Genomic DNA, 17,221 nt, shown 5'->3' on the forward strand with positions numbered 1-17,221 from the left:
CTTCCAGTGATACAATCAACCAAGTGTGATTAGTGCAAAAGTGTAGAATCAGGGGAGAGAGGGGTGGCGGCTGGGATAGAAAGATGGCCTGGTATTGTATTCTATTGGAGTTAGGGTTTCCTGTACAAGGGGGCAGCACATATATAGGCTGCAGGGTTACATGGGCCACATGGGCCATAAGCACGCGCACACACACACACTGAAATACAGATAAGACACAGCCCAACACTCCCCCTCAAGAGGGATGATAGATATCTATCATGCCCATCTTGTCACAAGCAAGATTGTTCTCCCTGGTTCCCAAACCTTTTGTCAAACAATCGGCGACTTGTTGTCCAGAGCTCACATGAGTTATCTTGATGATTCCTGCATCCAGTTTCTCTTTGATAAAGAATCTGTCTATCTCCACATGTTTTGTTCTGTCATGTTGCACTGGATTATTAGCAATGCTGATTGCAGATTTGTTGTCACACCACACATTCAGAGGATCTTGTCTGAGCACTTTCAGCTCAAGCAGAAGGCCTCTTACCCATAACATCTCACTCAGCCCTTGAGACATTGCCCTATACTCAGCTTCTGCAGTTGATTTTGACACCACCGGTTGTTTTTTGCTTCTCCATGATACCAAATTTCCACCAACAAACACACAATAGCCAGAGGTTGATCGTCTATCATCAAGACAGCTAACCCAATCAGCATCGCTATAACCGTCAACATTCAAATGGCCATTACTCTTGAACCAGAGTCCCATACCAGGGCTGCCCTTTAGATACCTCATGATTCTATAGACTGCATCAAGGTGTCCACTTCTGGGGTCATGCATATATCTACTTACTACACTTACTGCATATGTAATATCTGGTCTAGTGTGACACAAGTACAGAAGTTTGCCAACCAATTGTTGATATTTTGCTTTGTTAACTTGTTCACCCATCTGTGCTGTTAATTTGTGATTTTGTTCAATGGGAGTTGGGGCTGCTCTACATCCAAGCATTCCCATATCACTTAGGAGCTCTAAGGTATACTTCCGCTGAGACAGGGCTATTCCCCTCTTTGATCTTGCAACTTTGATACCCAGGAAATATTTTAGCTGACCAAGATCCTTAACTTCAAATGCTTTGCCTAGGCATTTCTTTAGTCTCCCAATCTCCTCTTCATTGTCTCCCGTTATTATGATGTCATCCACATATACTGCAAGAATAGTAATCTGTTGCTTGGAATGTTTATAGAAAATAGTGTGATCTCCATTGCATTGTTTATACTCCATACTGCAACTGCTTGCCTGAACCGGTCAAACCAAGCCCTTGGCGATTGCTTCAAACCATAGAGAGATTTTCTCAATCTACAAACCTTCCCAACAGTCCCAGGTGTAGAAAGTCCAGGAGGAATTTCCATGTAGACTTCCTCTTGTAGATCTCCATGTAAAAAGGCATTTTTTACATCAAGTTGGTGTAGTGGCCATCCAAAGTTAGCTGCACATGAGATTAGAATCCTCACTGTATTCATCTTTGCAACTGGGGCGAATGTTTCGTCATAATCAATACCATACGTTTGGCTGTACCCTCTGGCTACCAGTCTTGCCTTGTAACGCTCAACCTTACCCTCAGGATTCTGCTTCACTGTGAAGATCCACTTACAACTGACTGCCTTCTTCCCATATGGAAGATTTGCTAGCTCCCATGTTTTGTTCTTTCTCAGGGCCTCCAACTCTTCCCTCATGGCTTCACACCACTTTGGATCTTGTCTTGCTTCTTTCCAGTCTTTAGGAACAATCACGGCTTGAAGTGATGCGACAAATGCTCTAAATGAAGGTGATAGGGCTTCATAGGTGACATAATTACTGATGTCATGCTCAAGATTGCCCTTGCTCAAAGTTTTCCTTGCTACTTCCTTCTTGAGAGCAATTGGCAGGTTAGGTGATGCTTCTTCAGTACTTGAATTTTCATATGACTCCACTTCAGATGAGCTTCCTGTCGCTTGAGTTTCTTCTGACTGCTCCCCCTGTTCCATAGTTTCTTTTGACTGCTCCTCATGCACTTGTTCCTCCACACCTCTCTTCCTTCTTGTATACACCTGAGGATTCCTTTCCTCATTTGGTCTCTGCCACCTCTGCTGTTCAGCCCCATCAACTACAACTGGAATGAAGGATCCCACTATTTTCGGGGTTGGTATTGGCTGCTCCTTGTCGCCATTGGTGCTGCACTCACCACTCAAGTTGCACTCCCCCTCTTGACCACCCTGCATAGATTGTGAGTGGTCAAGTTCTTCGAATAAAGTGCTGAGATCTGTCTTCTCACCATAAAAAGGCTCAGATTCTCGAAAGGTGACATCCATACTTACAAATGTGTGCCTTTCAGCAGGACTCCAACACTTATAGCCTCGCTGCCCTGCAGGATATCCAACAAATATGCATTTTACAGCTCGTGGATCCAGCTTTCCCACTGCTGGTCTGTGATCTCTAACGAAGCAGGTGCACCCAAATAACTTCGGAGGAACTGAGAATTTGTTCTCCCCAAATAGCATCTCACATGGGGACTTCATACCAAGCATTTTTGAAGGCATCCGGTTGATCAGGAACGTTGCAGTCATGACAGCTTCACTCCACAAGAATTTTGGCACATTCATGGTGAACATAAGTGATCGAGCCACTTCTAAAATGTGTCGGTTTTTCCTTTCTGCAACACCATTCTGAGAAGGGGTATCTGGACATGATGTTTGGTGCATTATGCCTTGTGCTGACAGGAAACCTCCAAATTGCTTGTTTACATATTCAGTTCCATTGTCAGATCTGATCACCTACACCTGCACATTGAATTGGTTTCGCACATAGGCATAGAACTCCTGAAAACATTGGAATACCTCATCTTTATGTCGCATGAGGTACACCCAAGTCATGCGAGTGTGGCAGTCTATAAATGTCACAAAATATTTCATTCCACTAACAGAAACAACAGGACATGTCCACACATCAGAGTGAATCGGCATAAACAGGGATATACTCCTTAGCCCCTTACTCAAATATGAGATTCTTGTGTGCTTTGCATATTCACATGCATCACACACAAGCTTACTCTTGTCTACTCCACGCATTACATCAGGAAACATCTTACTCATCTTATCAAAAGCCATATGCCCCATGCGACAGTGATGGATCATCGCCATTGTCTCACTTATTCCAACTAGTACAGCCAAAATAGGACTAGCACCAGACCTAGACACATCACGATCCATATACCACAATCCACTACGCCTGGTTCCTGTCCCAAGTTTCCTTCCAGTCATCCTCTCCTGAATCAAACATATTTTCTCATCAAGAGTTATTCGGCAATCTATCTGATCAATCAAAGCACTTAGAGAAAGCAAGTTCACAGGAAAAGCTGGAACATGTAATACATCAGATAATTTAATAGTGGGTGTACATTGAACTGATCCAACTCCTTTAATCGGTTGTGAGGTGCCATCAGCAGTTTGTATTGTTTCACAATGTGTAATTGGGTACTGAGTATATGATTCAAACTCAGTTGAGGTACCCGCAACATGCTTGGATGCTCCAGAATCTAATATCCAATCTGGAAGGAAATCATGTGTGGATATAGATGCATTTGCAAAGTTACCTTCCCCTGTGTAGACAAAGTGGGCAAAGTTCCCGAAGGTGTTGTCCTCCTGGCTTCTACTCTTCGACTCCCCTTGAGAGGTTGTTGACATCCCTTCTTCCTGCGCTGCCAAGTTAGCCAAGTTTGCTTTGAAGCCACTGGAATAATTCGAACCCCTCGAGTTACCTCTGCCTCTAACTCCCCGGTATCCACCTCGGTTGTAACCTCTTCCCCTACCACGTATTTCTCTGCGTTGTGCTGTGCAATTGATGCTTATGTGACCTTTCTCTCCACAGTTGAAGCACTCTCTTGTCTCCTTCCATTCAGACACAGTAAATGCTGAGCGAGATGCATTCGCTTCTCCAGTCCTGGTCAACTTCAACCTGACCTCCTCCTGTGCCATTGCTGCAACTGCCTCCTCAAGCGAGGGAAGCTTTGCTGATGAAACAATCCAGCACGCCTTCCTTCAAATTCTGAGCTAAGTCCCTTCAAGAATTTCATCACTCTCCTACGCTCTACCCACTTCTTAGTAGCAACTATACATTCTGAATGTGGTAACTCCAGTGGATCATAGTGGTCTAAGTCAGCCCACAAATGCTGCAATTCTGCTACATACTCCATCACCGACTTATCCCCTTGTTTTAGCTCATTTACTCTATCCTCAATCTACGCCATAAGCATTATGTTCCCTTTCCCGGAGTACAATGTTTCCAGGGTTTTCCATACCTCTGCTGCATGGGGAAGAGTCTCCACGGCTGCTGCAATGGATGGGGTCAAGGAGTTCAGCAGCCATGCCACCACCAGAGAGCCAATGACACTCCACTTCTTCCACTCTTCACTTGCCCTGTTCGCCGGTTCATCTACTTCCCCTCTGACATAGCCTTCCAGCCCCTTTGTCCTCAATATTAGCAATGCCCTTCTGGACCAGCTTAGGTAGTTTGTGACCCCTTCCATCTTGATTTCATTTGGCATCAGTTCTATTTTCTGTATCACCTCAGGCTGAGGAACAAGCGCACCTGGGGAAGCCACACCCTCTGCCTTGACAGTGGTGAGCTCAGCTAGCTTCTCCAATGCCTTTACCAACCCCTGGTTGTCCCCCATCTTTCCAATTTTGAATCACACCACTAGCAACCTCCAGCAACCACTGCTCCCCACTTTCACCTCTCTACTACCTCCTCCCCTCAGATCTGGGATTCCACCTCTCCTTCTTCCACACAAGCCTTCTCCTCTCAGACAATCGCCAGCAAGCACAACCAGCCAACCACCATCACCACTGCTGGGATTGGGAACCCAAGCTCTGATACCATGTAGAATCAGGGGAGAGAGGGGTGGCGGCTGGGATAGAAAGATGGCCTGGTATTGTATTCTATTGGAGTTAGGGTTTCCTGTACAAGGGGGCAGCACATATATAGGCTGCAGGGTTACATGGGCCACATGGGCCACAAGCGCGCGCGCACACACACACACCGAAATACAGATAAGACACAGCCCAACAAAAAGTATAGAAATTAATATCTCATTTTGATTTTGTGTCGTGAGTCCTTTGATTCTGCATCATTACTCACTCACACTGGTTTTTGAACAGCTCGCGGAAAAATGGTACTTTTAATCTTCGCTGCGGAATTCGAGTTAGAACAGAAGACACCCTTCTCTACCATCATGCCTAGGCTCATGCGCTTATCCTGCGAAACTTAGCAAGTTAGTTCACGTCTGCTTGGTAAAATTAACACTAAACATGTACTATGATGTTGGCCGTAAACGGACCCACTTTCATAGTTAATTGGCAAGTGTCAGGAGGTCACCGGGAAGGGTAAAAAATGTCCTCTCCGTCACTGGCAAATGCGCTTAGGATTCCTTGTGTCGGTTCTAAGGTTAACTTTCAACTCCCAACAACTGTTTTGCTGAAATACTGACTGTATCCAGCATACAGTCTGGGGCAGTAGCATCTCCAATGTTCATCTCTGAAACAAAAATGTAAGCACATCATATATGAAAGAACTAAGAAGATTGTTTCCTCTGCAGGATGTTCATAGGACTACATAACATATGAATTTACAGTGCGGGATGCAGACCACTGAACACCGTATCTACAGAGCAACCAAACAATTTAAGATCATTGTCTTGGCACCCAAAGATGATAAGAGTTGAATCTTAGAATATACATTTGGCTGCTGGACCCTGAAGGTTCATACGCCGCCGCTTTCGTTCACAGCACACAGAAACTCTATTCAGATTTTGTTGGCGCAGGAAACAAACAGAGGGCAATAGAATCCTCACACGCTTGTCATGAAGCCCATTTTGTTGCTGCAAAATTAGACCCTGGATGCGACTTTGCATTGGGTGTATAAGGTGTTAATTTCATATTTCAGAAATACAGTGGCCATTATACCCAGGACCAAATGTCAAATACATGAAAAGCAAATAGGCAAGAAGAATGTATCCAGTTCCGTGGATAACACTTGCCTTGATCAGTCATGCACATGAACAGATGAGAGCTTGTGACCAAGAGTTCAGGATTTTCATTGACTTGCTGAACTAAAGGTCCACTCATGCTCTTCATATACAAGAAATTCGGACCAAGAAATTCACCATCATAGTTATGTATTTAACCACTTGTTTGCAATGCACGAACATGGTACTGTCAAATGCTACAGATGGATGTCAAGATACCAACTGAAGATATATATTTAGATTGTACAGACCCAAAATACAGAAATATAAGTATCAGAGGCAGATGTGTTTCCTCCAAAATGACAGTGATTCATTCATTCATTTGATAAAAGTGTATATTCCTCGCTCCATATGTCAGTCAGCGACTGAAAGGCTTAGAGAAGGCTCATATCCTAGATTTAAGGGGAATTAGAGAAGGCTCACATTCTAGATTTAAGAGGAATTAGAGAAGGCATTTCAAGGATATTGTCTCAATTGGCCTTTGGATTTTGGATTAGTAGCAAATATATTTTTGCATAAGAATTTCAAAAAGAAAATCAACTGAAGGACTACCATTGTTCTGCTTATCTAATGTTCATCTAAAATATTCTAAGCATATCGTACATGAATGACTCAGACCAGCAAGCAATGTTTTCTCTCCAGGATCATATGAAACTGAAATTTATCAACTCGGCAAGTCAGCATCCATGAGAAGGTCAAACAGCTTTGAATTACACTGCATATGAATTCATGGTGCAGGTTACAAGTCATTGAGCACCATACTTACGAACAAAGTATCTCCTGAAGCGGAAAAACTTAAAATCGTTGCCTCAGCACCCAAAGCCAATCAGTGTAGAATTCTAGACTATATAATATACTTTTGGCTGCTGAAGCCTGAAGATAGATATACCATCCCTTCTGCCAGCAACTTGTCAAACGTAGCAAACAAACAGAAGCCAGTACAATACTTACAATGCTTGTCCTGAAGCCTATTTTGCCTGAATCATGTAGGGTCTCTCTTGTCTTTGCCAGATACACACTGGGCATTGCGTCACATCATATATGATGTCAATTGTTTAACTCAAGGTTAGTGACCTTATTATACTCAGGACAAGATGCCTGATACCTGCAAAGCACATAGGCAAGAAGAATGGACAGTTCACTGGACACCTTGATGAATCATAGGAATGAACAAGCAAAAGCTTCAGGCCAACACAGGCCAAGACTCTCATTTCATTCATTTAATCGTTGGACTATAGTTCACCTGGCGCTCTTCATGTATGAGAAATATATGCACCATTTCAATTATGTAGATTACCTACGATTTTGAACTGTACTGATTTAAATATCCCCATTGGGATGTGCCAAGATGGTAATGTAAAATGCTACTGATGGATACCAAGATAACATATATTCAGAATGTAGCACACAACAGAAAGACAAGTTTGCTATCATAATCAAACACAGAAGAGTTTGCTTCAAAATGGTATGGTATCAACTGACTGATTCATTCATATGATAAAAGTACGCCACATAATAACTTAATTAACAGTACTGTAGGATCAAACTTTAAACCTCCTTATTTCTACCCTGAGACAAACAACAATAACTTAAGCCAACCTCTACTGCAATGGCCACACTGTATCAGCTTGTAAGGGGGGGAATCCAAACCAAGCTCCATTTTAATCGAACTATCGATACCAACTCTATGGCTGCTGCTTGGGGTCGCGGTACCCAGCATCCACAAGGACCTTTTCCTTCTTGGCGAGCTCGATGTCGTTATCAACCATCATCTCAACTAGCTGCTGGAAGCCGACCTTGGGCTTCCACCCAAGCACTCTCCTTGACTTGGACGAATCTCCCTGCAGACAGTCCACCTCTGAAGGGCGAAAGTACTTCTTGTCAATCACCACATGATCCTTCCAGTTGAGGCCGGCGTACCCAAAAGCAGCCTGCAAGAACTCCTCCACCGTGTGGCACTCCTCGGTGGCAACAACATAGTCATCAGGCTTGTCCTGCTGGAGCATGAGCCACATGGCCTCGACATAATCCCCGGCGAAGCCCCAATCCCTGGCGGCGGAGAGGTTGCCGAGGAAGACCTTGGTCTGGAGCCCGACCTTGATGCGGCCGATGGCGCGGGTGATCTTGCGGGTGACGAAGTTCTCGCCGCGCCGGGGGGACTCGTGGTTGAAGAGCACGCCGTTGCAGGCGAAGAGGCCGTACGCCTCGCGGTAGTTGACGGTGTACCAGTGCGCGGCGACCTTGGCGGCCGCGTAGGGTGACCGCGGGTGGAAGGGCGTGGCCTCGCTCTGCGGCGGCGGCGTGGACCCGAACATCTCCGAGGACCCGGCCTGGTAGTAGCGCATGGGCTTGGTCTTGGCGGAGAGGCGGACGGCCTCGAGCAGGCGGAGCGCGCCCGTGGCCGTGACGTCGGCGGTGTAGTCGGGGACCTCGAAGGAGACGGCGACGTGGGACTGCGCGGCCAGGTTGTAGACCTCGTCGGGGAGCACGTGGTCGAGCGCGCGGCGGAGCGAGGAGGAGTCGGAGAGGTCGGCGTAGTGGAGGCGCATCGGCGGGCGCAGCGCGGCGGAGGGGGTCGCGTGCGGGTCGTGGTAGATGTGGTCGAGGCGCTGCGTGTTGAAGTTGGAGGAGCGGCGGATGAGGCCGTGCACCTCGTATCCCTTGGACAGGAGCAGCTCCGTCAGGTAGCTCCCGTCCTGCCCCGTGATGCCCGTCACCAGCGCCACCCTCCGCGGCGGCGCCAGGGAGCGGGGCACCGCCTCGGCGTCGGCGACGGCGACGGCGCCGCCGTTGGAGTGCGGCGCGGAGGAGTCGGCCATTGTTTTCTTCCTTGCGAGATCTGGGAGTGTGGGATTGGGGGAAGGGGACGGCGATTTGGTGGAGGAAGGAAGAAATGGGCCCAGGAGTACTTGTAGGGCCCGGAGACTTGGGTTTGGGTCAACTTGTACTACATGAAAAAAATTTGGAAAAATTTGGACACTCCACGGAAATTGACACTTGTACTAATTTTATTTCCAGAAGTATTTATCGGACCAACTTTTAAATGTCAAGTGCTGCTGAATTTCATTGGCTTGGTGCCTGACATAAAAAGAGTTACAAGTATTTTTCTTTCTGTGGGGAAGATAAAAAAAGAATTCGACGACGCTAAAGCTCTAAACTAGGCATGGGTCGAGCTAGCTGAGCAGCAGTCCACAAAGAATCTGAATGCATGTTCGATACCTCTCCCGTTTCAAAACTCCGCTCCGTGCGAGGAGTTGGGTCTGAGCAGCTTCGTGCGATTGCGCTGTCGCTCCCTCCGCTCCGGGAGTTGCAGATGTGGAGCGGAGTGGATCCGAACAGGCTTGAGTGTGCCATTGGATGTCCTCATCCGACGGTTGGATGGTCGCCACCTGGCATTTTTTTGGTGTCACTATATAGCTCTCCTTCCCCTATTTCAGCAGTTGTTGTTGACGGTTCTGTTGATTTTGAGTGTTGCCATGGCCGTAGACCTCTCATTTTGGGTACATTTTGTGGGCCACTAGACCAACCTTACATTTGCATCTAATCCCCTCCCATTTGATGCTAACCCAAGAGAGCTTGTTGCACCATCTTACATTTTTCTACAAATTTCACGGCTTCTACTTGAGTGGGACTTGTTAAAAAAAAATTGAGGGTGTTCATTTTTCTAAGGATAGAAATGGCCCGACCCGGACCTGGCCTTGAGGCCAACGATCCGATGAGTCGACCCGGCCCATTCCCATCCTGGCATTTTTCTATATTCAAGTCAATTTCCTAAAGTGCATTTTTCTCTCTCTTTTCTTTTCCAGTTTTGCTTTGGTGTGGTGGGTTCATCATCCAGCCTCGTGGCCCGTGTGGGGTGGAGAGATCTGTAGCTGTCGGTGATCTGATCCCGGTAAAAGAAAGAAACGGCTTGTGGGCATACACCGTGAGGTGAGGATACTCTGCTTTTATGTACCAGCTCATGGCACGCACCATCGCGGCGCAACATGATATCTGAGCGAAAAATACCTTTCTCACAGCTCGGAGCTCAAATGCTTCTGGTATAAACTGTAAAACAGAAAAACGAAATTCAAAAAATCTGTTTCTTTTTTGGCTAACATCAACGAATGTTTGAAGTGCTTGCAAAGTTTCATTATGGAATTGCATTTCTAGAATTCGTAGCAATATAATAATAATAATAATAATAATAATAATAATAATAATAATAATAATAATAATACAGCTCCAAAATGTGTTCTAAAGTATTATTTCCAGAGCATCAATTTTGTTTTATTTTCCACGGCTCCCACGGATATGATTTCATGATGAAACTTTGCAAGCACCCGGAACATTCCTTCATGTTTGCAAAAAAAATTGTTTTTTTTATTTTGGTTTTTTTAGCCTTTTTTTAATTTACCGTTCATCCGAGAGGGCTGACATCAAAAGGCCAAGATCGACGTTGTTCCATCCTAAAAGAGTGTAAAATAATCGACCTTGTTCCATCCTAAAGGAGTGCAAAATTATCGACCTTGTTCCATCCTAAAGGAGTGCAAAATTAAACAGTTTAAAATTCAACATATTAAAATAACCAGTTTTCAAATGATTATCATGTATTTTTTATAAAAACAATAATCTAAAGTATTTGTGGCTTATGGGCTAGGCGGCTTTGGTTGACAAGTGTTGTTAAGACGTGCTTCGTTGTCGGGAGGGCTAGGCCTGACCCACATGGTTAGCCTACAACTTGTGTACAGATATCTCTATGCATACATACATGTTGCTCCACTAGCACTTGCCCCAATTGGAAATCCAAAAGAGTGTACTTGAGATGCCTCACATTCAGTGACCTAGCTAGAAGGAAAATATGAAAACAACAAAAGAATGGTGGAAAAAACTTATGGAACTAGATGATACCCCGCGCGTTGCTGCGGTAACCTTGCTAAATAAATGTATAAATAGCTGCTACAAAATGAAATAAAATCAATGCAAAGCAAATGTAAAGTTTCCTCAGTTTATTCATTTAAAAAATTAAAAACATGAAGCATGTAACAAAATGGTGTATACAAAGTGCAAAGAAATAGTTAACGAAATTTCATTTTCTTTCAAGAAGGAAAACATTAACTACATACATATTCTCCGACCATTGAACACACACGTCGTCCATGATAACTTCAAAAAAATGCCACATATTATCTTAAATAAGGTATTCATCTGGATAACAAATTTGGAGCCAATAAAGCGAAACTGAACATGCAAGCAAGAGAACAATACACATATTGTTAGTACATAAGCTGATTTCTTAAGTGGGCTCACTATACGCCCAAACAAAATATTACCAAAGCAACATTCAAGAAATAGTTTTTCTCATACTGATCAAGTCCCTCTTAACTCAGTCCACACTATTATCATTCTTGCCAACCATCGCCCTCTTTTTCTATGATAGAAAAAAGATACTCACATAAGTATCATTGTTTTCTTTTCTTTTTTGCAGGTGAGAAATATCATTATTGATGGGAGAAAATGTCTTCACATGCATTTGCGTGTGTAAACAAAACATCAATCAACAACCATACCTTCGACTATGAAATTTAGTCAATTCTGGATGCGCACTCCATATCCCCAGCATAAAGCTAGTGTCGCAGTACCTGAAAGACATGAAATATGCATGTTATGATTAGAGAATCGACTTGACTTGCTCCAGGCATAAAACTAATATGAAAATTGTTAGCTTCCAGAAAATGGTGGACTTAAAATGTGAGAAGTCAATAAATACAACATGATTTGAGGAGGGGCGGTTGGCTGTTGATATGGCTGCATGAATATTTCTTTTCATGATTTACAACACCATGGACGAAGGAGAAATTTGATGTTCATCAGCATATAATGTGAATATTTCCGTGCATATGTCATTGATTCCTGGATAAAAAAAAAATAATAGGTGGCATTAGGACAAAGATGTCAGTGGATACAAAAGATATAAATGGTGTGTGTAATAAGTTGTTACGAAGGACATAGGACTTTTCAAATTTGGGTAGCAGATCGATAGGCAGCATACATACCAAATATTGCAGGATAGTTGTGGAGACCACAATTCAAGCGGAAGGAATCCTATATGACAATGAAGTAGAGAACCGTTGTCACACTAACATAGTAACATGTGAAAATAAAACAAACAAACAATAAACTGAAATGGTTGACAAAAATCTAGTCTATGTGTTGAACACGTTAATATGATTACCCATGAAAAAGAGGAACACATGTTGATATACATACATAAACATGCCAACTTATAATTCCAAGTTTAAATATATCTGGAAATTACTTGCCTATGTACAATTGGTTGAAACGTTGAAGTATTTATCCTTAACAAACAACCTGTGTAGAAACTTCACCCACCTTTTTTAGTATGACATTTTAGCAAATAATTGATGTGCTTGCCAGCAAGCAAGAACCTGAAAATAAAAAAGGCCACTTGGCATCTTTTACCAATCTGACGGATGCTTAGACAATCTGAAGTTAATAGGTGAATAAATAAATTGTATTACAGGGGGCCTTCAACATGGAGGATGTGAAGAATTAGCCAACCGCAAGTCTAAATGAGATATGATGGAATCTTAAGACCTGCATGTTTTCACTCAATCGAGCGGGGATTCAGATTTGCAGGAGCATGTGTTAAATCAATCAAATTTTGGTACTGTACGTCAGTTCGTGGCACCGGCAACCGGCGGAGGAGCGTCGATCGCGGCGACGGCGGCTGGCCGGCAGAGCCTCGGGCGTGGCGGCGGCTAACCGGGAGACTGGCCTGGAAGCGACCAGCGTGGCGGCGGCTGGCCGCGGGACGGAGCCGACGGCTGGTCTTGGGATTGGGCAGGGAGCACCGGTCGTGGCGGCGGCTGGACGGGGAAGCATAAGGAATGCAACGTGGAATAGGCTAAGAACGGGTCCTAATCCCCACCAACAATCAAAAAGCCCAGCCCACCGACGAAAGCTTGGCTCGGATAGCTCAGCGCACACAGGACACACGAAACGTTATTTTCCACTTAGCGGTGGCAGCCCCCCGTAAATTTCATCACCTCCTGATCGGACGGTTGTAGATTGCGGTGCTATACTACATCAACAGCTAGAATAATTCAGATGACGTGGCTCGCTATGGATGCAGAGAAATAAGGTAGTGGGGATCCCCTATTTAGATATAGTAGATAAGAGGCATCGAGAAGGAGACATCAACTGAACGGCGAGGTGGATCGGTCCAAGAAACAGGTTATGATGGTATGAGGAATACAAGACGTGGGGGACACGACGGGCAGGGTAGACGGAGCTCTGCCTTGCAACGGCAGTTGATGACACAATGTTCCCGTTATAGTCAGCTTTCCTCGTTCAAAAGGCATGTATGTCTTTTGATGTCGCAAACATGAAGAAGGCCACACACCGCTGATTGGGTGTGCATCTTGTTGTTGACCTATGGCTTCTTATATCCCTCACTCTTTGGTTCCCCTCTAATTAAACGGGGTCAACTTCCAGGCTACTACACGCCAGTGGTAGAATTTGCCTGTTTCAAGCAAAAACCAAGGCCAGCAACTCATCTTTCTTAGCCACTCATTGAGGGTAACAACTAGTGGAAACTATTTAAGAGCTTGTAATACATGGACATCCAAATCCAGGAAAACCTCGAATGAAAATCAACAAATTCATTAATATATGCATGCTTATATTGTGCGGGTCAGCTCTGTGGTACAGAAACCGGCGAATTCTTTAGTCTTTCGATGGATCCTGGAAGACTCGAGATTTTTTTAGTCTTCCCATGGATTCTTTAGTCTTCCGACTGATTTAATAGCGAAAGAGGATTTTGAAGCGGACAGACGATTTGAGCTATAATTTTTTTGAAATGTTGAAATAAAGAGAATATATATGATGACATCATTTTTTCTGTCTCAAGTGCATACATGTAATTAGAGGGAGGAGTACAAGTGGGAAGAGAGAGAGTGATTCTAATGTATGAATGCATGTAATTGGTGGTGAAGGCGTCCGTTAATGTTACTAGAAACATAACGTTTGACAGTTAGTGGACTACTTATCTAAAATGTTTGTGGGTTGTGGACCAGTCATTTTTGGTTGACAAGTAGAGTCCATACGAGCTTGGTTGTTGGGCTTTCAAGGTAGGTTCGCGTGACCAGTGGTTAGGTGTAGCTTGAGATAAAAAAACTTGTGTACATATTGTTTCTCAGTAATTCCCAAAAGAAAAAATATTTTTCTGAGTGCATATATATAGGTTGCTTCACTAGCATATGCCACAAACGATGAACCCAAAGCTTTGTAGTTGAAATATCTCACATGCAGTGATCTAGCTAGAAACAGATTTGAAAACAACAAAAGAAAAATGGTGAAAAACCTCTATGAAATAAGAGGCATCGGGAAGAAGACATCAGCAAGGGGCGAATGCTGATTAGCCCAAGGAAGAGGCTACGAAGGCCCAAGGGTTGCGGGTCGTGCAGGACAAGATTGGCATGGACACATGGTGGACGGAGCTCTGCCTGGCAACGACAGTTAATGACATACCGCTGCAGTTGTAGCCGGTTCCTCTTATGGACGAGACACTGGCTTCTCTTGTGTCAATCACGAACATGAAGAAGGTCGCACTCCGCTGCTTGAGCATGTAGCTTGCTTCTTGTCTGCATCTGGCTCACGGGACGTGACTTCTTATCTCCCAAGTGGTGCCATCCCCGGCGGCGGCGAGGTTAGGTCTATGAGGAAGGTGCTAGGGACCTATTCGCGTCTTCCATCTAGTTGTTGGGGTCCTCTTTATAGTATGTTGGGACCGGTCTGTTATTTAGGCTTAGTTCTGGGTCCTTTTTGCAAATTGTTGTTCCAATATTAGTGTAGTTTCATGGTCCTTCTCAAACCCTTTCTCATTAAAAAAAACAGCATGCAGTGACTGGGGCCGAATGTGTCCACCTTTCTTATGAGTTTTGTAGCAGCTGGGGGTGGTAGGGTATTGTGCATGTGAGAGGAGGCCGGGATCGCGGGTCTTGCCTTGCCCACATGGGCTTGGGCGGGCCGGCGGTCATTCGCCCTTACTGCTTAGTTAGTTGTAACTATTCATGTGTGTATGCGACCATACATATTACAACTCAATCTTCGCCGAATCGAGTTCTTTTTTTGCAACACACACTTTTTCTGTCGGTATTAAACAGATCATAGATGAGAAAGGTAAATGAGCCAGTGGCATATCTGTCGGTATTAAACAGATCATAGATGAGAAAGGTAAATGAGCCAGTGGCATAGTTCTAGAGATGGGATGGGAACAAATGGAGCATGTAACAAATTACTAGAGGATCCCCTCACACACACCCCTGCATTGCCAACCCTAAGCGACACGGGGGGCGATCGCGCCGCCGACCTAGGCCTCCTCCCTCTTGTCATCGCCTGCGGTCCCACCGGCGAAGCCAGGTCTGTGATGGCGGCAGTGGGGCCTTCTCCATCGCGTTGTGGTGGCGAGATCTCCTGGCGGTGGCGGGGGCGCATGGTTCGGCAGTCATCCAGTGGTGAGGAGCGGGGGGATCCCGACGGCGTGCATGACGGCGACGACAACGGAGTCGCCCCTGTGGTGGCAGCCGTGATCGTGGGAAACCCCCGAAAGAAAATCAACCAATATCCTGAGATAAATTTTAGCAACCGATATTAGTTTCACTAACCACATTGTCATCACACCAAAATATAATTTAAGTGCCACTCGCACTTTCAATCTCCCCATTTTTGGTGCATTGATGACAACATGGTTAGGACATGGCATGAATGATACAACTAAGCAAGAAGCCATGCGACAATGGTTGATTCTAGGAGCTCCCCCTATATATGTGCAAGAATAATAAGATATGCGTGAGTATGCATCAAACAAACATATATGAGGCTCCCCTAGATCAATGTTGTCAAGACTTGAGATCAACAAAATAAAACTTATAACGGTGCCTAGATCTCATGCAAAGGTGTGCTTAACAAATATCGTCCTGCCAGAAGTGGTTGTTTGGATAGTTTGTAATAACTACCAGTTTTAGCGAAAACTATTTTAAAAAGATGTTTTACTAATTATTCGGTTAGGAATGTTCTTATAGATAATCCTGTTGGACTGAGGTGGGCGTATCTATAAAAGACATCATCCCAAGAAGTACTAATAAGGTTGTTACATATAAAATAAACAAGTTTACACAAAAACCAGTAATAGTTTTTTTTCTCCCAAAACTTGGTTTCAGTGTTTTACGAGAACCGTTTTCAGATATCCTCGAGTTAGCTTTTCAAAAAACCCCATATATGTAAGAGCATGGTTAATAGTATAGCCGACATCCAGCTTTCTTAACTGTAAAAAACAATTTTCCATGTGTTGCTTTTGTTCTTCCCGGACAGATGAAACGGTTGCTTTTCGCGCACTAGATAGGGATTTTGTGCAGTAGTTCTCGGGACTAATCCTTGGTATAGGAGCGAAGCCCAAGAAAGTCCCGTCATGAACCTAGATCTTGCAAAATGTCTAATAGCCTTGAGCGGGACCTGATCATACCACGGATTAGTCTGAATTTTCGGCCAGGATTTGATAAGGCTGACATCAGAAGGCCAAGATGGACCAATAATGTAAAAAATGAACTTTTTAGAATTAAACATATTGAATTAATCAGTTTACAAATGATTATTTTGATTTTTTTTAATAGTGATCTAAAGTATTTGTGACTTATGGACTAGACGGCTTTGGCTGACAAGTGGTATTAAGACGTGCTTGGTTTCTGGATTTTCGGGCCAGGCCTGACCAACATGATTAGGTGTAGCTTGAGCCTACAACTTGTGTATGTATATCTCTGTACATATATACATGTTGTCCAACTAGCACATGCACCAACGAGAAATTCAAAATAGTGTAGTTGAGATGTCTCACATTCAGTGACCTAGCTAGAAGGCAAATATGAGAACAACAAACGAATTGTAAAAAAGAACTTATAGAATAAGAGGTATCGGGAAGAAGACATCAACTGAAGGGGAGCAGGATCAATCCAAGAAACGGGTTATGATGGTCTGAGGGATGGAGGACGGGGAGGAAACAACTGACATGGTAGACGGAGCTACAATGCTTGTTTGTACTTTGTACTCATCAGCAGACCCCTTTATCAACTGAGCCGGGCGTGTGCTCAAGCACAAAGTCCGTCCTTGATAGTGCTGGG

At 44.2% G+C, this 17,221-nt stretch overlaps 1 protein-coding gene across 1 annotated transcript; it reads right to left on the bottom strand.

Moving 5' to 3' along the window:
• Positions 1-7,495: 7,495 nt before the first annotated feature.
• Positions 7,496-8,926, bottom strand: LOC119287918 (GDP-mannose 4,6 dehydratase 1-like). Its single transcript, XM_037567533.1, has one exon. The coding sequence runs from the start codon at positions 8,861-8,863 to the stop codon at positions 7,730-7,732; it is 1,134 nt and encodes a 377-aa protein (XP_037423430.1). The 5' UTR covers positions 8,864-8,926; the 3' UTR covers positions 7,496-7,729.
• Between the last annotated feature and the right edge of the window lie 8,295 nt (positions 8,927-17,221).

This window comes from Triticum dicoccoides, chromosome 4A, assembly GCF_002162155.2.
Source record: "Triticum dicoccoides isolate Atlit2015 ecotype Zavitan chromosome 4A, WEW_v2.0, whole genome shotgun sequence".
Taxonomy (NCBI): Eukaryota; Viridiplantae; Streptophyta; class Magnoliopsida; order Poales; family Poaceae; genus Triticum; species Triticum dicoccoides.